The sequence below is a fragment of the Ascaphus truei genome, chromosome 5, assembly GCF_040206685.1.
Source record: "Ascaphus truei isolate aAscTru1 chromosome 5, aAscTru1.hap1, whole genome shotgun sequence".
NCBI classification, from domain to species: domain Eukaryota; kingdom Metazoa; phylum Chordata; class Amphibia; order Anura; family Ascaphidae; genus Ascaphus; species Ascaphus truei.
Genome location: NC_134487.1, coordinates 79,673,927 through 79,692,697, shown reverse-complemented (window position 1 = coordinate 79,692,697; position 18,771 = coordinate 79,673,927). Strand labels below are relative to the sequence as shown.

Below are 18,771 nucleotides of genomic sequence, written 5' to 3'. Positions count from 1 at the left end.
TTAAACCCCCGCCCCCCCCCCCCCTACAATATAGTGTTATTTCTTATTAACTTCAATTTACAACATTATGTATGTATTTGTATTCATATAGCGCTCCGAATGAATGCAGCTCTTTTTGCAAAACACATTACAGGGAATTCTAATACAATAAGGGCAAGAAACAGAGAGTTGTATCATTCTTACTTTTACTGCTAAAAGGACATGCATGGCAATCTCTAGTGTAATCCCTTTCTAGCAACCATATCCATTTTCAACAAGTATAGGTTGGGCTCTTGTAGCTTACCATGTTCTTTAATGGTCCAACATAAGAATTCACAAGATAAATATTATACAGAGCTTTCAAAACGTCTTCTCAAGTCACTTCAGTACTGTCAGACAGTAGACTTGAAAACGAGACTCGTGTGGCTCTTTATAATTTAGGTCCATGAACTATCATGCTCGTCTATTCAAATATATATATCTATCTCTATCTCACTAGCTATAACAATGCAGCAATGTTTTGCAGAAATTTATTGGAGGGGCATTGGATTGTTACTTTAATTCAACTAAATGGTCTGTAGTACAATTTTTTTAAAGAGGCATTATGTCAATTTGTGCAGTAGAACCGTGTCCTTTTGTTTTGCAGAGGCTAATGTTTTGCCCAAGTTTGTGGTCTAGTGAAAGTTGACCATGGATATTTATTTTTAATTGCAGATCATATTTGCTGATGAGTGCACAGAGGCCGAAGGTCGCCACTGGCACATGAAGCATTTCTGTTGCTTTGAGTGTGAAACCGTGCTTGGGGGTCAGAGATACATCATGAAAGACGGTCGCCCTTTCTGCTGTGGTTGCTTTGAATCTCATTATGCTGAATACTGTGAATCTTGTGGGGATCATATTGGTACAGTCAAATTTTAATATCTCTTCTTGACCACACTATCTGCATTTACAAATATGTGCATCATGCTTTTCATAATCTTAGTAAATATACCGTAACATGCAATTTCTTTATGTTTAACTGTTGGATTCTTGCATCATTTTAAATTTTTGGGAGTTTATATATAGCCTTGAGGGGAAAAATTAAATAAATATAGCGTGAGCCAATGTTGTAAAGGGTATTCCAGTGAACTTAAGTGTAAACTTATTTCCAAATTATTTGACACTTTTTTGCTTAGTCCTCAGTGCTACATTGATCCATGAATAATAAATATTCTTGTGAAGCCCCCAAGGCAGTTGCTGTGCCTTATAAATGGTATTGAAGAGAGCAATGTATAGTATGGCACTTTTTATTTAAAAACTCTTTCTTCTCTTAAAGGTGTTGATCATGCACAAATGACGTATGATGGCCAACACTGGCATGCTACGGAGACATGTTTTTCTTGTGCCCAGTGTAAAGTTTCTCTTCTGGGTTGTCCTTTTTTGCCCAAAAAGGGACGGATTTATTGTTCCAAAACTTGCAGCTTGGGAGAGGATGTACACGCATCAGACTCTTCTGACTCTGCATTTCAGTCTGCAAGATCAAGAGAGTCCAGGAGAAGTGTACGAATGGGGAAAAGCAGCCGATCTGCAGACCAGTGTAGACAATCACTCCTGCTGTCTCCAGCATTGAATTACAAGTTCCCTGGACTCTGTGGAAATGCCGATGATACCCTGTCCCGTAAGATTGATGATCTCAGCCTTTCAAGGCAAGGAGCCAATTTTGATAATGATGACTTTTGGAAAGGAAGAGTTGAGCAGGAGACCCCGGAGGACCATGAAGAATGGGCTGAACATGATGACTACATGACTCAGCTACTCTTAAAATTTGGAGAAAAGGGGCTCTTTCAACAGCCAGCTGAAGATAATAGATCTAGTGAGCACTGGATGTCTGAAAATATCAAAGGGAAGAATGATTCAAAAAGAAGTGGTCGCAATCAGAGTTTGGCAAGTAAAAAATATCAGTCAGATATGTATTGGGCTCAGTCACAGGATGGTCTTGGTGATTCTGCATATGGTAGCCATCCTGGTCCTGCTAGCAGCAGGAAAATACAAGAACTGGACATGGAACATGGAGCTTCTGGTTACAGACATGAAAAGACCCAGTGGTATCAAGGTTCATTGGAATGTTTGTCAGGTGATATTAAACCACCGGATCAAAGCATTTGTGATTCAATGGATTCCCTGGCTTTGTCCAATATAACAGGTACAGTCTAATGTCTACATTTATTTATTTATTTTTAAATCTGGACTGACAACAGTGTATGTGCCAGGATATATGCTAAGAACATTACATGATTAGTTTATAATCAGTACTATTGTACTAAAGCTCAAGTTGAAACCCTCTTTCAGTAGTTTATAGCTTTTTGGGAGGTAGTTGAGATCTTGCTTTAGGGTTTCTCTTTTTTTTTTTTTCATTGATTTTTTTAAATAGAAGTGGGGGCGGAGGTTCGGCTGCACTTTATGGATGTCAGTTTTGTAAAGAATAGCTATTGTTGAACTGAATTTGGGATGGGATGAAGGAAAGCAATACTCGATGTTGTAAGAATTTGCTCAATAGCAGTTTCAGCAGAATCCTAAAACAAACAGCGCAGTTTCTACTTGAATTAATGAAATAGATTTTGGGTAAAGAATCACACTATGCTTTCCAGCAGCAAGTCTCTACCAGCCATGTATCATTTAATTTTCGATTCTTAAAATGGTTCCCACCAAATAGTTTTTGCAAATTAAAGTTGATACAATCAACAACAAAAAACTTATTTTGTGTAATATGAACTGTAATCTATTTTATATAACGTTATCAGAGTTATAACATTGTACCTCGCTGGCTCGACTTTTAAAAACTAATGGTTTTAAATTTGTTTTTTTTGTTTTTTTTAGGAGCTTCTGTAGATGGGGAAAGCAAAGCAAGACCCTCGTATTCTTTTCAAAACTTCCAAGACTTGGATGAAAGAGATTGTGAGAAAATGAGCAACATGGGAACTCTTAATTCGTCAATGCTTAATAGAAGTACAGAGTCTTTGAAAAGCTTAAGCTCTGAGATGTGTCCAGAAAAGACACTGGCAGAGGAAAAGCCAGTGCACATGTCTGTACTCAGGCGGTCCAAATCACAAACAAGACCACAAGTCAAGTTTTCCGATGATGTAATTGACAATGAAGATTATGGTTGCATTGAAATTCGTCAGCCACCACTGAGTGAGAGGAGTCGTAGAAGGGTTTACAATGTTGAAGAACGCAGTCAAAGACCCCATCACCGCCGCCGGAAAAGCAGAAAATCTCGGTCGGAAAATGCACTTCATCTTGCTGTAGAAAAAGGATCGGTTAAAGAAAAATCTCGATTTTACACCTCTGAGGATTATGACAAACTTTTTCAAAATAAAACTCCACACGAGGTGCAGGCTTGCATGCCAAATGCAGAGCTTTTTGGACGATATGCAAACACTTCCTCTGATTATGGACTGCAAAGCCAAGTCATGGATACATTGCGTGGGCTGTACGGTGAAGATGATTCTTGGTGTTCAACTTGTTCATCGTCCTCATCTGATTCAGAAGAGGAGGGGTATTTTCTTGGACAGCCTATACCTCAGCCACGACCACAAAGATGTCCATATTATACAGATGACCTGTCTAGTCCAACATCTGCACTATCCAGTTCTCACTTTGGCCAAAGGCCCACTAAATCCAAGAAGAAAAAGGGACACAAAGGCAAAAACTGTATTATTTCCTAAGACTTCTTGGCATGCTTAGTTTCATTCCTCTGAAGACCATGCATTTACATTTTTAAATTCAGAAACACCTTTTATAGTTATGCAAGTTACTAATATTTTTTTTTATGCTTTGGTACATTGGCAAACAAGCCAACTGGTGTTTACAATGTGTAATTACCATTTGAAGATGTATTTAGCAAATTATTTACTTGGATGATCACAGGTTTACATTACAGGTTTGAAGTCTTATTGTCTTGCATAATACAGCAGTATAGACACTGCAGCATTACATTTTAACTGGTGTGAAAATGACCAAGAACGCAAGGTGCCCTGTATATGATGGGTTCTGAAACATATATCCTAATGGACTCGAGGACAGACCTACTCTTTGGGATATAAAATGCATATGTAATTACATAATTTACTCATGAATGTGGTATATTTTAATATGAATATTTGTTTGCATAGTAACGGACTCCCATACTAGCCTGAATTTGAGATGCAGATGTAATAGTAGTAGTGTATCCATTCCATAGTCATGAAAGATGCAAAGGGATTATTTTGTTATGGGCAATTCATGATTCGCATGTTAAGTTACAAATGCAGCCAGTTTCATAAATGTTCCCACTATTGATGGATATGTCCTTTTGTTAAACCCTTTAAGCCACGCTAACAATGTAGAATATTGGCTGCAAGTTATTTATAATGTAGCATTTAAACAAATCCAGCCCTAATTTAACAGTGCAAATATTAATGTACATATTGTATATGTCAAAAGCAGAACCTGTTATTTTTATATCTCATCTACAATATATCATTCAGTTGATATAGGGGTCCTACAGCGTTATGGTTGATTATGATTGGCTTGTTTTTTTCCTGTCGGTTTCAAATAGTTCTAGAAAATAAAAAAAATTACATTTAGTGATCCAGAATGTTTCTTAATGTTTTTTTCACCCCTTTTTTTATTTAGATAGTTTAAAGCCCTCTGTATGGCACAACAGTAGTTAAAATACTAAAACATCCTGGTTTTATTTATGGGTCAACTTTTTTACGTAGCAGAAAAATACAGATCCATTGCTTTATTTATTATATATATATTTTTTGCATTGGTACGATCATAACCACGCATATTTCTCAAACTATTGATGTTCTAGATAACTCGGTTTGTTTGGTATTTTAAAAGGTTGCCTCACTTTTGCCGTTAAAAATAAAATCAAATTGCTATACATTTGATCAACCTTGTGTTTGCTTCTAACATGGTAGACCAGCAGTGGTGCCTCTGCAGGGTACATTTTTTTGTATTTGGGGGGAAAGCTTGTTGAGCTATAAAGTGCTCCATAGAACAGTGTTTCTCAACTCCATCCCCTGAACCCTAGCCACACCAGGTTTTGGAAGTGAAAATAATGGATTAGAAAGCTCTGACAAGACTTCATTACAGCACTAAGGACACAGCCCTGTCTATTCTTGATCATTTTGATCATATGCCTCAGTGGTACAAAAAAGAAATCTATTTCAGAGACGTGGAAGTGCTTCGGTCATGCTCTGAAGCTGGAGGGTAGCGGGCACGGGAAATGTGAGGAAGTACTTTATTGTGAGGTAAGGTGGTCAAGGCTAGTTCAGTAAGGAAATTTAAACATGCTGGGGCAGACACGAGGCTTATCTAAATACAAAAGAAAGCCATGGATAAGGCCATGGTGTTTGATAACAGATGGGGGATAGGGACAGACTAGATGGGCTAAGCGATTCCTATGTATTGTCAAAATATTATTATTTTTTTGGGGAGAAATATAATATTTTTTGGGGCTTCTTACAACTGGCTTTTTTCCTCTTGAAGAACCACCATAGAATTGTACTGTTGTCACTGAAATATCAACTATACACCTATGCATTTCTTTGGGTTTATGATGGTGGGTGCACTCCACTCCTTTCAAAATGGTGGTTGGTGCTCTAACAGGAAAGCATGAATCTCTGCAGAAATCGCTCCATAGACTTCAATAGCACTGTGGCACTGAAAGTCTGTGACAAAAGTCAAATAGACATTTAATGTCTTTTTTGATGATGCAGACATAATGCACAATGTTTCGGGAAAATCCCTTAAGGTACAAACCTGTACATGTTTATACCTGAAGGGATTTTCCCTGAAACCTTGTGCATTTTGTCTGCATCATCAAAAAAGGTGGACTTTTATCACAGTAAACAGTAAATAGTCTTTTATCTTGTAGCACTCAAACTCCATTTGGTATGAGCCCCCCAACTAGGCCTTCAGAAAAAGCAGAGCAATATAGAGCTGGCCTAGCCCGTATGGGTGGCAACAGTAATTGACCGGGGGGTGCGCCCCACCCCCCCCCATCTGGTCTGCGCCCCACCCCCCCCCATCTGGTCTGGTGGTCACGAGCGCGATCGGGGAGTCAGTTGGGGCGGTTGGGTTTCAAATTAGAGCCAAGGAACAAGCAACTGTCACTTGTTCCTTGGCGTTGGAGCAGTTTCCCACCCACCCATCCCTTTGAGTTAAGTTAATTAAAAAAAAAAAAAATTGTTTTCAGTGTTAACATTTCTTTATTTTGCAGATAAGTAAGAGAATATTTGAAACAAGGAAGAAAAGATTATGATGGAGGGGTCAGTGGACCAATTGCTTTGTCGCGGCGGCAGTTGGGGGGGGGGGGGTAGGTGCTTGTCCCGCCAGAAGTGGCTCGGGGATGGTAACCGGGGGGGTTGAAGCGAGGGGGCAGGTCACCGGGACGTACTTCCGGGTGCCCCCTTTGCGTTGCCCAGCTCTGAGCATTCTGGCGCGGACAGGTGGTACACTATCCCCATTTGTGTGTAATAAATAAGCCGCGGCCTTTTACCTCAAATGTGTCCTCTCGTTATTTGTATGTTTTATGTAGAGGGGTAATAGGAGAGGGGGAGGGGGGAAGCTCGTGCCTCCTTGGTCATTGAGTGGCTCCATGCCATCATGAGACTGGTTTTCTAACACTAACTCAAGTGTATTCTGGTTTATGACACTGCTGCATCTCTATAGATAAGCCAGACCCGGTAAATCAGAACTGCTCTAGAGTTGCATGAGGACATTGAAGCATGCTGCTTATTAATATAATTACGAGACAATCTGTACTTTATGGGATAAAATAGCATGTATGGTTAAAAAAAATGATGCAGACAAATATATTTGTGGAGTGTTACAAGCAGCAAAAACTCTCCAATCGTGCACACCAAAAGAAATGCAAAATATGTAATATGCTGTAATCTGATCAACTGATCACCACATTGAAATGCAAGTAAATTGCCAACCGGTAAATTGGCTGTATCAGATCAAAGCATTCTACATTTTGCAATACTTTGTGTGTGCATGGTTGTCATGTTCTGGCTGTGTATCAAATTTGTAGAAATACCGGATTTCTGTTTCTGACCATTGCACTATTTTTTTTTTTTTTTTAAAGTGGTCTATAACAAAAAGCAAAAAAGCAAACTATTTTGCGTGTGCACGATTGCGTTTTTGTATCATGGAAAGGAGCAGCATAAAATATCTCCTCCTCGGGTTTTCTTCCACGGACCTGAAGCAGGAGATGAGACGTCACGGAGATGACTGTGTCAAGGAAGATGAGTACGACAAAAATGATCTTCAAAGTCCAGGGGGAGCATGGGAAAAAATAAGCTAGAAAAAAAGAAATACTCTGTGTGAATGTCTTGACTATCTTGTGGATCATAAGAGTCTTGGCTCTTATACAATGCCTACTCATAGTGCAGTGAGTAAATTCACGACTCCAAAACTGAGGCAAAAAAATCTTCATTGTATAGATTCAGAAGAGATGTACTTCCAGTATAAAAGAATAAACCATAGCGCATATCAATGTATATAGGTTTTATCATTTAAAAGAGTAAGAGCCGTACTTACAATGTGTACGATCAATAAAAGCAAAATCACAACAATTCAGACATGGTGGGTGGTTAATCTCCTCACTGTCACTTCCGGTGCATGTCATCAGAGACCCGGCGTGGGACAGTGCAGGAGGCAGCTGGGCGGCAAATAGAGACCTAACCAGCGACGGCCGGATCTTCGCACAGCACACAGTCAGGCAGCAGCTGGGGAATGAGGGAGGGAGAGAGAGACTTCTGTCCCTTCATTCAATAGAGATGTGACTAAGCTCCTACCACCCCACCCCCCCCCCCCCCCCCAAATGTGTGAAGCGGGGTGTACCGGAACTGGGGTAATTTACAGCTCCAGGCACACTTACCGGGAAAGGTGGCACCAGTACTTCCAGATGTTTCAATCCAGTGCGAGGCGCCGGCCAATAGGAAGATGAACTGATGTTGCGCCTTCGTATCAGTGCAACGCAAGAGATGTAAACATACAGAACTGGAAAAGTGCTGCTGCAATCTGCGGAATCCAGGGTGTTCCTGGAACTAAAATGGTAAATTTCAGCTCTAGGTCCCCCTGCTACCCGGATATGTTAAATAAACAAAACAAAAGGGTGGAGGATTAAAACAAAAAATTAGCAGAGCTGTTTCCATTTTCTTTTAATTAGTCCTCCAACTTGGTGAACTTTTTTTTTTTTTTAAATATCTGCTATTTAACAATAACATTTTGCATATGATACACAATGTTTTGCCAACACAGGATTGCCCTGAAAATAACCAAATGAATGGGACATGGGTGTAAATGTTCCTTGTCCTGGTTGCTGCAGCTTTGGAATTGCTGCAACATTTCAATTTAGTTTAAGACTGGGGGGGGGGGGGGAGGTGTATATATAATCTATATTGTATGCCCCATAGTGTAATACAGTTTTAATACATTAACTAGGTTGGAGTAACCTTAAAAATTCACACTTCCAAACAATGGTTGTAAAATCGCAGTATGGGGAAAAAAAAACCTGATCACAGGTAGGGTTAACTGCTCGGCTGTAGTCCCAGAATCCCGCAGAAAATGAGATGGAACACCTCACTGCTGAAGCCCTAGGTCCAGATGACCTCCGCCAAGCACAGTCCAGAGGAAAGTAGGGCGAAACAGGGACACAAGGGAGCACCGGTGATGCCATGAGGGAATCTTCACCCGACTTCTAATGCTTGGTAACAAACTGGCAGACAGCAGAAACCTTGGTTGAAGTCTGTGTTTGGGGGGGAGGGTGGGGGCTAGGTTAATGTAAATATATATTTACATGTTTTAACGCAATTGCAATTCTTGCACATGTTTTTAGTGAGAATATATATTAAACTGCATGCTGGTACACATGGGTGGCTTTGCTTACTAGATATAACCTTTTAATAAGGAGGATTTCCATTTCCGAACAAAGCCATGGTGTTATAAGTCAGTGGGTGTTCGCATATTACCGTCATTTTTTTATTTTTCATGGCCACATTTGCTGCAGACTGAAAATTTATGTTTGCAGAATCATGACCTCTTTCTCTGGCCTAGAACTGAAATAATGGAGGACAGTCCCATAATTTGGCTCAACTTTCAAGCATGTAAACTTTCAATGACAAAGTTTTTTTTTTTTTTATTCTTACTATGACATGGGAGAGAGATGTGCCCCACTGCTGGAGGTAGGACAGAGATCATCTGATCTTCTTGGAGACTATATTAATCTGTGCTATACCAGTGTGGAGGAAGGATTAAAAACACCAACTGTGGCTATACCGCCAAAGAGCAGCTCTGGAGCAGAACTCATCCATGGACTATGATTACCGCTCTGCCTGCTCCTGGGAACCTTCCCTCCCCTTTTGTTGCTTCTGCTACCCCGCTGGAGATGTAGAATAATACACTGTGTGTGTACTGTATGTGTGTGTATGTATGATATATATATATATATATATATATTAGTAATGGAATGCCAGCATAAGTGTCTCCTTACTGCCCTCTTTCCCCCCCATATTATTTAGTATATCCAGCAGCCTTTATCACTTGGACCTTGTTGTTCACGTACGTATATGGAAGTTAATTATTGGTCTTTCACCCCCTCAGTACTTTGTTTTACTGTTGCACACATATGATCGGATTCCCTATAAGCATGACTCCCAGGTGCGTGCATTGTCACCACAGCCTTTCCAGCAGCATTCTGTAATCGCGCTAAATAACTCTTGAGCGCCACTCATCAGTTGATGGTCTAGCAAAGCTATTTGCACACAACACAAGTAGAAATAAAGGTAATAGAAAAAAACAACGGAAAGGGGATTCACCAAACTTGACAGCAAACAGACAAGCACCATATCTACGGAAGGATGTAAATCAATCTGAGATTGTGCAAAAACAAAAAAAGGACTATTAGGTCGGTGCATGATCTGCAGCATAAAATTTATCAAGAAGGATTAAAGGACTTAAAGAAAATATTTTCATTTTAGAGGATAGAAGAGGGATGAGGGATATGATTGTTGAAACCCATTTTGGGGTTTGAAAGTAGAGGAGGAAAGCATATTTCAGAGAAAAAAAATTGGAATGAGAATACTCTGAAGTTGGAGGGTGCCACGCTAAGGGGAAATGTGAGGAAGTATTACATCTTCATGGAAGGGGTGGTGGATTTGGGGAATTGCTTCTCAATAGAGGTGGTAGGGGCTAATAGAATAAGGGAATTCAAACATGCTTGGGATAGACCTAAAGCTATCGAAACTATGAAAGGAAAGCCAAGAATCAGATTGGTTCTGAGTGGGCCAAGTGGTTCTCGTCTACCAACAAATTCTATGTTTCTGTGTGAGTTGTTGCATTAGATCTACTGAAGGATGGCCCCATTCCTCTATGATTTGATTGGATTTTGCTTTGATTGAACTCTCCTGGTTCTATTATGTTTTGATTTAAAGTGTGTTTGCACATTCTCTTTCAGTGCCTCATGAATGACAGATTTTAGATTGTATTCTGACCACCTATCAGAGTAGTCCGACTTTCTTGCCTGCAAGATGATTTCTCATCTCTCCATGGTGGTTTACATAAGACACTGCTTTCATATTATCTGAATTAATCTTTACCACTGAGTTCTCTATCTTTTATGAATGGGGTGCCAGGGCCTTGAACATTGCCCTCATCTCTAGAATATTGATGGATAATTTTGATTCTTGTATCGTCCATAAACCATGGACACATTTGTCTGTAAAGTTGGCTCCCCAATCCTTGAGATTGGCATCTGTGGCTATCAGGAATCATGATATTTTAAGATGTTCATTTTGATAGGTTTGCTCTGGATTTTCACCGTTTCAAAAAGCGTAGGAGTCTTTGGTGCCAATCTTATTCTATTTGACAGATTTTGATGATCTTTGATGATCTTTTTTCCAGTATGCCAGGAAAATGTGCTGCAGCTGTCGCCAGTTAAAGGGTGCCCGGGAACCACATCTACAATCTTCCCTAATAGCCTAATGTATTACTTAACCATTGGTTGTTCTAGTGTTTTGAATTCCTGAGCCATGTTCCTTTGAATTCCTGTCCCCCACAGTAATGGTCTCCAAGTGAATCTGGTAGCCTTCAGAACTGTGACCCCCTGGACACAACAGTGGTAAATAGGGAGTGGAGTATACTTTGCAAGGGGGAAGGAGACTCTGCTCTTTTGGGTACTGATGCTGGCTTTCCCTGTTACTAGAAATATATATATTGATCAGTGAAAGCTCAAACCTTTTTTGTGTGACAAGAGACTGTGCCCCCTTTTTTTAGAGGGAATGATCATGTGGGTGCAATCGTAATAGAAAATATCACGGGGAGAGAGAGACCCACACCTGTATATGTATGAGGGAACAACAGGTTCGCAGTGGTAAAAAGGGTACTGGGTATAGGGGAAAGGAGACACCCATACTGTCTGGCCACACGGCCAAAGGGGAGGAAAGTTTTCTGAAAGCAGGCAGAGTGGTAATCATGGCCCGTGGATGAGCTCTGTTCCAGAGGAGACCTGTGCGCATTATAAGCACGGCCCATACCCTACACTGTTAATTGTAGTCCTTTTTCCATGCTGGTAAGACACAGAATAACTGATCACTGGAGCTCAAGAGGGATTGATAGTCTTCAAAAAGATCAGGTGATCTGTGTTCTACCTCCAGGGCGAGGAGACAATACCTCTGTCATGCGCCTACAACGAGGGACGCAGAGAAACCTACGTTAGAATGATACTATTATCTTACTGTTCTTTCGTGAGAATTGCTCCTGCATTATATAACCATTTTAGGTTTATAACACACGTATTTCATTACAACTACTTCTGCATGTAGTTTCTACGTAGTGATAAGCTATTCCATACTTTGTTAATAAAGCAGGAAGTGTGTTAATGTCTCCTAGTACAAAGCTTCTTTATAAGAAAATGTTATATTGAAAATGGATTACTATAGTTTTTTTCATGTATAATTTTGGTGTTGAGCATCTTCTCCAAAAACAAACTAGTGTAGCCCCGAGGTAAAATTTGAATCCCTGGCCCCTCTCCGCGAGTGCCGTGAGGTAGCGGGTGCCGCCGGAGGCTGCGACGGACCCGCCGGCACTTCGCGAGGGTGGGGGCCAGTGCAGGGAGCGGTGCAGGCTGGTTGCCGGGGACGCGATCGGGCCGTCGCTAAGGCCGCGATCGAGTTGCCACCGGCTCGGCGGCTTAGGCAGAAGGCGCCGCCATTGCGCGGAGGTTCGCGCATGCGCAGTGGGGCGGAAGCGCGCGATAGGACTTCAGGGATAGGGAGAGGTCGCGCGAGAGTAGGGAAGTGTAGAGGGAGAGTGAGGCGGCCATTAGAAGTTTGCGCATGCGCAAGGGAAGCGCGCACGCGGCCCCAATGCTTTAGGCAGCCCCTGGGAACTACAATTCCCAGGAGGCTTAGGGAGACAGGCACCAGGTGCCCCAGAGGAGCCAATAGGGCTGGAGGAAGCTCAGCCCGGGAATATAGATACATTTCCCGGGCTTTGCATGCGTCAGTCAGGGCAGAGCAGAGGAAGGAGTAGGAAGGGTGCAAGGAGCGCGTGGCTCCTGCATCAGGTAAGGGTTCTCCCTAGATCCCCAGGCAGGCCCCAATTCCCGGGTAAGGGCAGGGGGTAACTGAAGAGGGACGGCCTTAGCTAGGGAGGTGACCCTTGAGTGTGGAAGGTGCTGGTTTGGCAGGGCCGCAGCGGAGAGAGCTGTGGGCACTGTCAAAGAGGCACAGTGTGCTAGCAGTGTATGTGCTGCGGGATCCAGGTGGCTGTGTGTGATTGCAGCTGTCTGTGTGTGTGTCAGAGCAGGTGCTTTGAGAGTAGCTAGTTAATAGCTAGTTGTTAGTTACAGATAGGACTGGGTAGCTAGGGGAAGGGGGGGCAGGTTATTGTTCACAGGCCCTAGGAGCTTTCCCCAAGCCATCCCAGGTTGCGGTTCCTCAGGGACAGGCCCTAGGTTAGGGTTGCTGTCACTCTAGAAGTAGTTAGGCAGAAAGCTGATAGCTGCGGTTGCTGTTCCCATGCGGTTGGTGTTGCCGTGATCCGGTTGGAGTTCCCGGGAAGCGGTGGGACCCTCGTTGGGGTCCACCGGCAGAAGTACCTGGAAAGGATCAGACGGACGTCTGACCCTTTGAGAAGTGTGTTGCGGTCCCGAGCATCGGAGTGCTCGGAAGGTATCTCAAGTACATAAGTGCACCAACTGGGCCCTAGCTTAATTAGTGACTGCGCAGTCACCCACGACCTTTCGTAGGAGTACGAGACATTGGGTGTGGGGTGATCACAGGACACTGGGTGGGGAGCACCAGACATTGGGCTGAGGGGATGCGGATAGAGCATCGGGTTACGTTATGTTATGCAATGTGTTATGGTATGTGATATGTGTTCTTTAGTAAAGCGTTAGTATTGTTTTATCTACGTGTGTTATGGTATTTCTTACTCAGGGCTATCTTTCCTAACGGGGGATCCTGGGTAAGTGGAGGCGCTGCACCAGGTATGGTAAGGGTTTCCCCAGGCTCCCAGCTAGCGGAGGCTCAGATCTCCTGGAGCCACAGGTGTGATACGGTACCAGTAGTTCTTTTGTGTAGGAGGGTTCACAAAAAGGGCTACACTAGTGTGTCTCTTGGAAAAGCCAAGGCTTCTTAGAATATTTTGTACGGCTTTGAACAACTCAGCACTGTTTCATGCTGCAGAGGTATGAGGGTTTTCATATGAAATTAGTGGATTGTCCTGAAAAGACCTTCATAAGTAAATAAGTGAGATGGATAGCTAATGGCCAACCACTGTGCCTTAGTTTGTTCTGTGTTTATACACGTTTTTATAGCTCAGTTTCAGGCTATATCAAAATTATTGGAACAAATCTAGAATCATTTAGGATATTTTTGTACGTGGACTTTTCTAGATTGGATCAGAATTGAAATTTACGGTTTCAAAAAAATTACATCAATATTTCTTCTTTAAAGAACAGATTTATGTGCAGGACTATAAAAACACATTGCCATTATTGTGTTTTGTCAAACTACTTTGTAAATCATTTATAATTAGAATGGAAAAACATTTCAGCATAATTGCAAATTGGAACATTTTGGACTTCACAATTTTTGAAAAAGTATTCAAGACTTTAAACTGGATAAATTGAGTTCTTCAAATCTATGCTTTTTTTTTAACTTGCAAAATTTAGCATTTTTCACTGCTGATTTTTCAACTTTTCTTTATTTTTACAGTACTTTTGCCAAAAGTTGATATTGAAGCAAAAGTTTGTTGATATTGGAAAAATACAAAGGACGCTTTGGCAACTTTTATTTCATGAAAAAATAAATAATTGTACTGGCTATTCATGATTAATATATCTACACAAACGATTGATAAAAGAACCAGGGTACTGCAAACTATTGCACTGCCATTCTTCTTTTCTTACAGTAACCCTGCTGTATGTGTATAAGTGATGGGCCATGAGAGGTCCTGCATTTTAAAATTAAGACTTTCAAATCGAAATGTGAAAAGCTACTAAATGTTGCAAGTTATGAAATACATGTTAAGTACGCTAAAGCAGGAAATAGATCTATGATCAATGCTCTTTGAATGAAATTACATCTATTAAGGTGCCCCGGCAGCACATTGCAGGGCCTGAGATGCAGGAAGGAAGCACAGAAGGAAATCCCTTCCTCTGCAGGTGGGTGGGGCCTGGATCAGGGGGCGGGGCCCTGAGGTGCAGTAGGATGGACAAAGGGGAAATCCCTTCCTCTGCAGGTGGGTGGGGCCTGGATCAGGGGGCGGGGCCCTGAGATGCAGTAGGATGGACAAAGGGGAAATTCTTTCCTCTGCAGAGCCTCCATAGGTGGGTGGGGCCTCAAGTAGTGCTGCGTGGGGCTGGAGCTGCAGCCTGAGAGGCAGGCTGGGAAAGGTGAGAGGGAGGGGAAGGGTTAAATCACAGGGGTAAAAACATACATGAAAGGGAAGAAGACAGAAAAGAAGAGACACAAAGAGAAAATGAAGTACAAGAAAGAAATACATAAGAGGGAAAAGAAAGACATGAGAGGGAGAAAAGAGAGAGACAGAGACACACACACACACACACAAACGAGGGGTGAATTTTTTTTGCCCGGGGGCCCGCACATCTTTAGCTATGCCACTGATGTGACCTAATAGGAATAAGCTCTTCAACACCAAGTAGACATTCACTATGTGCTATAGACACCTTACAGGACCTGAGACATTAACCTGAATGACTCATAGGGGAGCTCTTTTCTGAGCTAGAAGTTATCTTATCTTATGGGCCAACATATCAATGATACAAAGTTGTCTTGTGCATAAGAGTTTCGAAACTGCTGAGATCTCAGAATCGTATGCACAAGACAACCTTGTACAATTGATATGTTGCTCCATTAAAAGATTTGGAGTATGGCTCACAAAGTATCTTACTCTTCCTGAGACCAATCCAGCTAATAGCGCCCTTCATCCTTCAGTGACGGTATCTGGCGGCAAAGCACTGCTTAGTTCATAGGGCCCAAAATCTCTTAAAGTGCGAGGTGAATTGTAAAGTCTTATCTATTTTAACTGAAACGGGTACGGTTGCTTTAATGACATTTTACTGATTAACTACAATTCTATTCAATTATTTGTTTTGAATGGGAAATATAACGAAGTTCAATGCAAATGAATTGTTCTTATTATAGGGCAATGATTCGGTCCATCCCAGGAAACCTTGTCACGGGAGAAACAATTCTGTTACATTTCCAAGTGGCTGTTTAAATATACTTTTGGATACCAGTATGTTATTTTAATTAGTAAAACTTAAAAAATAAACAGCAGAACGTGCTCAGGGAGCAAGATACTAGCATGATATACCGTACGAGTTAACTCCGGGGTAGCCCACTCCAGTTCTCAAGAGCTACCAACAGGCCAGTTTCCAGGATAGCCCTGCTTCAGCTCAGGTGACTCAGTCTTTGACTGAGCCACTTGTGCTGAAGCTGGGATATCCTGAAAACCTGACCTGTTGGTAGCTCGTGATGATCAGCATTGACCACCCCTGAGTTAACTCTTTTAGGCTTCTGGAGGGGATTGCTGATTTACTGTACCGTAATATGTTGAAACTACCCTCTCCATACGTTTCTTGATTGGCTAATGACCGGCTCTTTGATATATGCTGCCAGGCCTGTATTTAGGCATAGGCAGCAAATTTCGGGGAGGCCGGTGCTGCAGTTAAGAGGCTCCACTCTCCTCCCCACAACAATTAAACTGATTGCCGGGGGAGAGCTTGGGGCCTCTGTAAAGCTCTCTTACCACCTCCTGCTGCGTCACCCTCCTCCTCGTGCAGTCGCATCAAATAAAGCCGCAACATCACATGGCGTCCCATTGTCATGCAAACGCGTTGCCACGTGACATCGGGACACTGCAGAGGAGGAGGCCAGGGTGGCAAAAAGGCAAGTGCCTATGGGCGGCAAAATGCTAAAACCGGCCCTGTTTAATGCTGCATATTCCCCATTTTAAACCTTTATTCTATGAAGTGAAAAGTGGAGTTAAAAATGCATCATTCTATTCCAGTGAATAGAAATTGACGCATTGTTAAATATGCGTTACCCAGCTTCTGACAAAATTGAGGAGAACTATACATGTAGATCACTGCCTTACAATTACCCATCATGACAGATACCAGACTGAAGCCTTACCACACCCCAAGGCTTGTTTACTCAGGCATGGTTTCATATATCCGGCCTGAATGGCTGGAGAAAAAGGATGAACTTGTCACCCTCAAAATACTGTATATAAATTACTTGGAGCCCTTAAGCATTTGGCAAGAATGAGTGAGTGTGGATTGTGCAGAGCGAGTCAATGAAAAGCAGCAATACGTCATGAAAATTGCAGGATGTTGCTTATGGCCGTCCCATATCTACCAAGGGATAGTTTCACCCACTTTAAAAGGAGATTGGCTAGAGCCCTATACTCCGCAATATACAATTGAGTTTGCAGATGCTTACCCACAGCTTCCTCAGAATCATACAATGGGAGATGAAACCTGGGCAAAAAGTATAGATAACAAAAAAAGTTCAATAAATAATACCAAATACAGTACAGTGTGTTACAAAAGTATAGATCTGTGCACACACGTGTATAGCCTCAAAAGGAGTACGTTAAGAGAGTTAAAAGTGTAAAGGGAAGCGAGGGGTCAGCAGGTGAAGTGGCTGCTTGCTGTGAAGTGAGCAGCTGGGAAGCATCTTGGAGTCAAATGACAAATGCCACAGTAATAGAAGGGAGAGGATAGCAGGGCAGCATTTAATTGGCTTACTTTAAGAACCCTGATTTGAAGGCACTCTAGCATGTGTGGAGGATGGGGAAAGTCTGAGGGTGTGGAGCAGATAATCTCATATGTAGCCTGGGTAAAGTCTTTGCGGCTGAAATGAAAGCATGGGATGAGGTGTAACTCTTAGGCTGAGGTCCCGTTGCACGCGTCCGCACGGCTGGCTTGCTTGCCGGCGGCGCGTGCAACTCGCTGTACCGCGATCTGCGGTCTACAGGCTGCTTTTCTTGGAGCGGGGGGGGGCGTGGCCAAACGGGTCGGGGGGGGCGCGGCCATGACGGGAGGGGGCGCAGCCATGACGGAGGGGGGCGGGGTCCAAAACAAAGCAGGGCTCACAGCACTGCAGCAGCTCCACACACTAGCACACAATAGCTGGCTTGCCATTCGTTGAAGGGAGCCAGTCTATGATTGGCCCCTTCGCGTACCATGTGACGCGTTGCAGCAAGAGAACACCATTCTCTCGTGTCTCCTGCTGGCTACCGCGTCACAGCATGTAGCAAGTTAGAAGTGAGGAGGGACTGGGACCCGATCGTGAGTTCAAACAGGAATGGTAAGTTGAGCTCACGTCGCCGCCCGCGCACACGGGCGCAGCGGGTCCCAGCCCTTAGGAAGAGCAGAGGGCATTAAGGACATGCACTTAGAGGAGGTAAAAGGTGGTGTATGCCAGTGGTGCTCAACTTGTCCTCAAAACCCTCTGAACAGGTCAGGTTTTCAGGATATCCCTGCTGATTGCTCAGCCACTGATTGAGCCACCTGCGCTGAAGCAGGGATATCCTGAAAACCTGACCTGTTTGGGGGGTCATGAGAACTGGAGCGGAGCTGAGCACCCCTGGTGTATGCCATGGAGCAGCTGGAAGACAAGCAGAACTATCTTATTTTAAGACCCTCTGATATTTTTTTTAATACTGAACATGGTTTTACTTCCACATTTGGAATATTCCAGTCCAGTGGTTCTACAAACTCTCCTCAAGAACAGACCAGTTTAGATTACCACTGAATATGAAATTGATTAGCAAATTAGGCACATTAACAAGTTTGTGCAGAAGCACTGGTTCTTCCTTAAAGATGTTGTGGCAACTGGCAAGTAGTCCACTAGGAGAAGTCCCTACAGCCCAAAATAAGACAAATGTGACCATTTTTTTTAAATATGAGTTGATTGTCTTCCCTGTGCTGAAGTTTCACAGTACAAGCGGCCCTCGTTTTACGACGAACGGCTTATCCGACGCTAGTAAATGCATTCCTATGGCCCGTTTTACGACGCCCGAACGGCTTATCCGACGCTCTTACGACGCTTTACAAAATTGCTACAATTGCCCAATCAGAAGGCTGCAGGTTAGGGAAATCATTCTGAACAGTCAGTGTGAAGGTTTAGTGGTGTATTTTAGGCCCTAACCATGTCTGATAAAAGCAAAAAGCAAAGTGCTGTTACTCCAAAAAGGATTAGAAAATCTATTACTTTGGAG

General features: G+C 42.6%; 1 protein-coding gene and 1 long non-coding RNA gene across 3 annotated transcripts in view; one reads left to right on the top strand and one right to left on the bottom strand.

Moving 5' to 3' along the window:
• The window catches only part of PRICKLE1 (prickle planar cell polarity protein 1), a 62,127-nt gene extending 57,540 nt beyond the window's left edge, over positions 1 to 4,587 (top strand). For both annotated transcript variants that reach the window (XM_075600085.1, XM_075600086.1), the window contains 3 exons: positions 694 to 880; positions 1,295 to 2,161; positions 2,836 to 4,587. In XM_075600085.1, the coding sequence (XP_075456200.1) occupies positions 694 to 880; positions 1,295 to 2,161; positions 2,836 to 3,683 (1,902 nt within the window). In that variant the 3' untranslated portion in view covers positions 3,684 to 4,587. The remainder of the gene's footprint in view (positions 1 to 693; positions 881 to 1,294; positions 2,162 to 2,835) is intronic.
• A 1,644-nt stretch (positions 4,588 to 6,231) lies between these two features.
• LOC142495098 (uncharacterized) lies at positions 6,232 to 12,487 on the bottom strand. The gene is made up of 3 exons (XR_012801658.1): positions 7,895 to 12,487; positions 7,555 to 7,742; positions 6,232 to 7,314 (listed from the first exon to the last, which is right to left on the bottom strand). It is a non-coding gene; the product is annotated as an uncharacterized LOC142495098 (long non-coding RNA).
• Between the last annotated feature and the right edge of the window lie 6,284 nt (positions 12,488 to 18,771).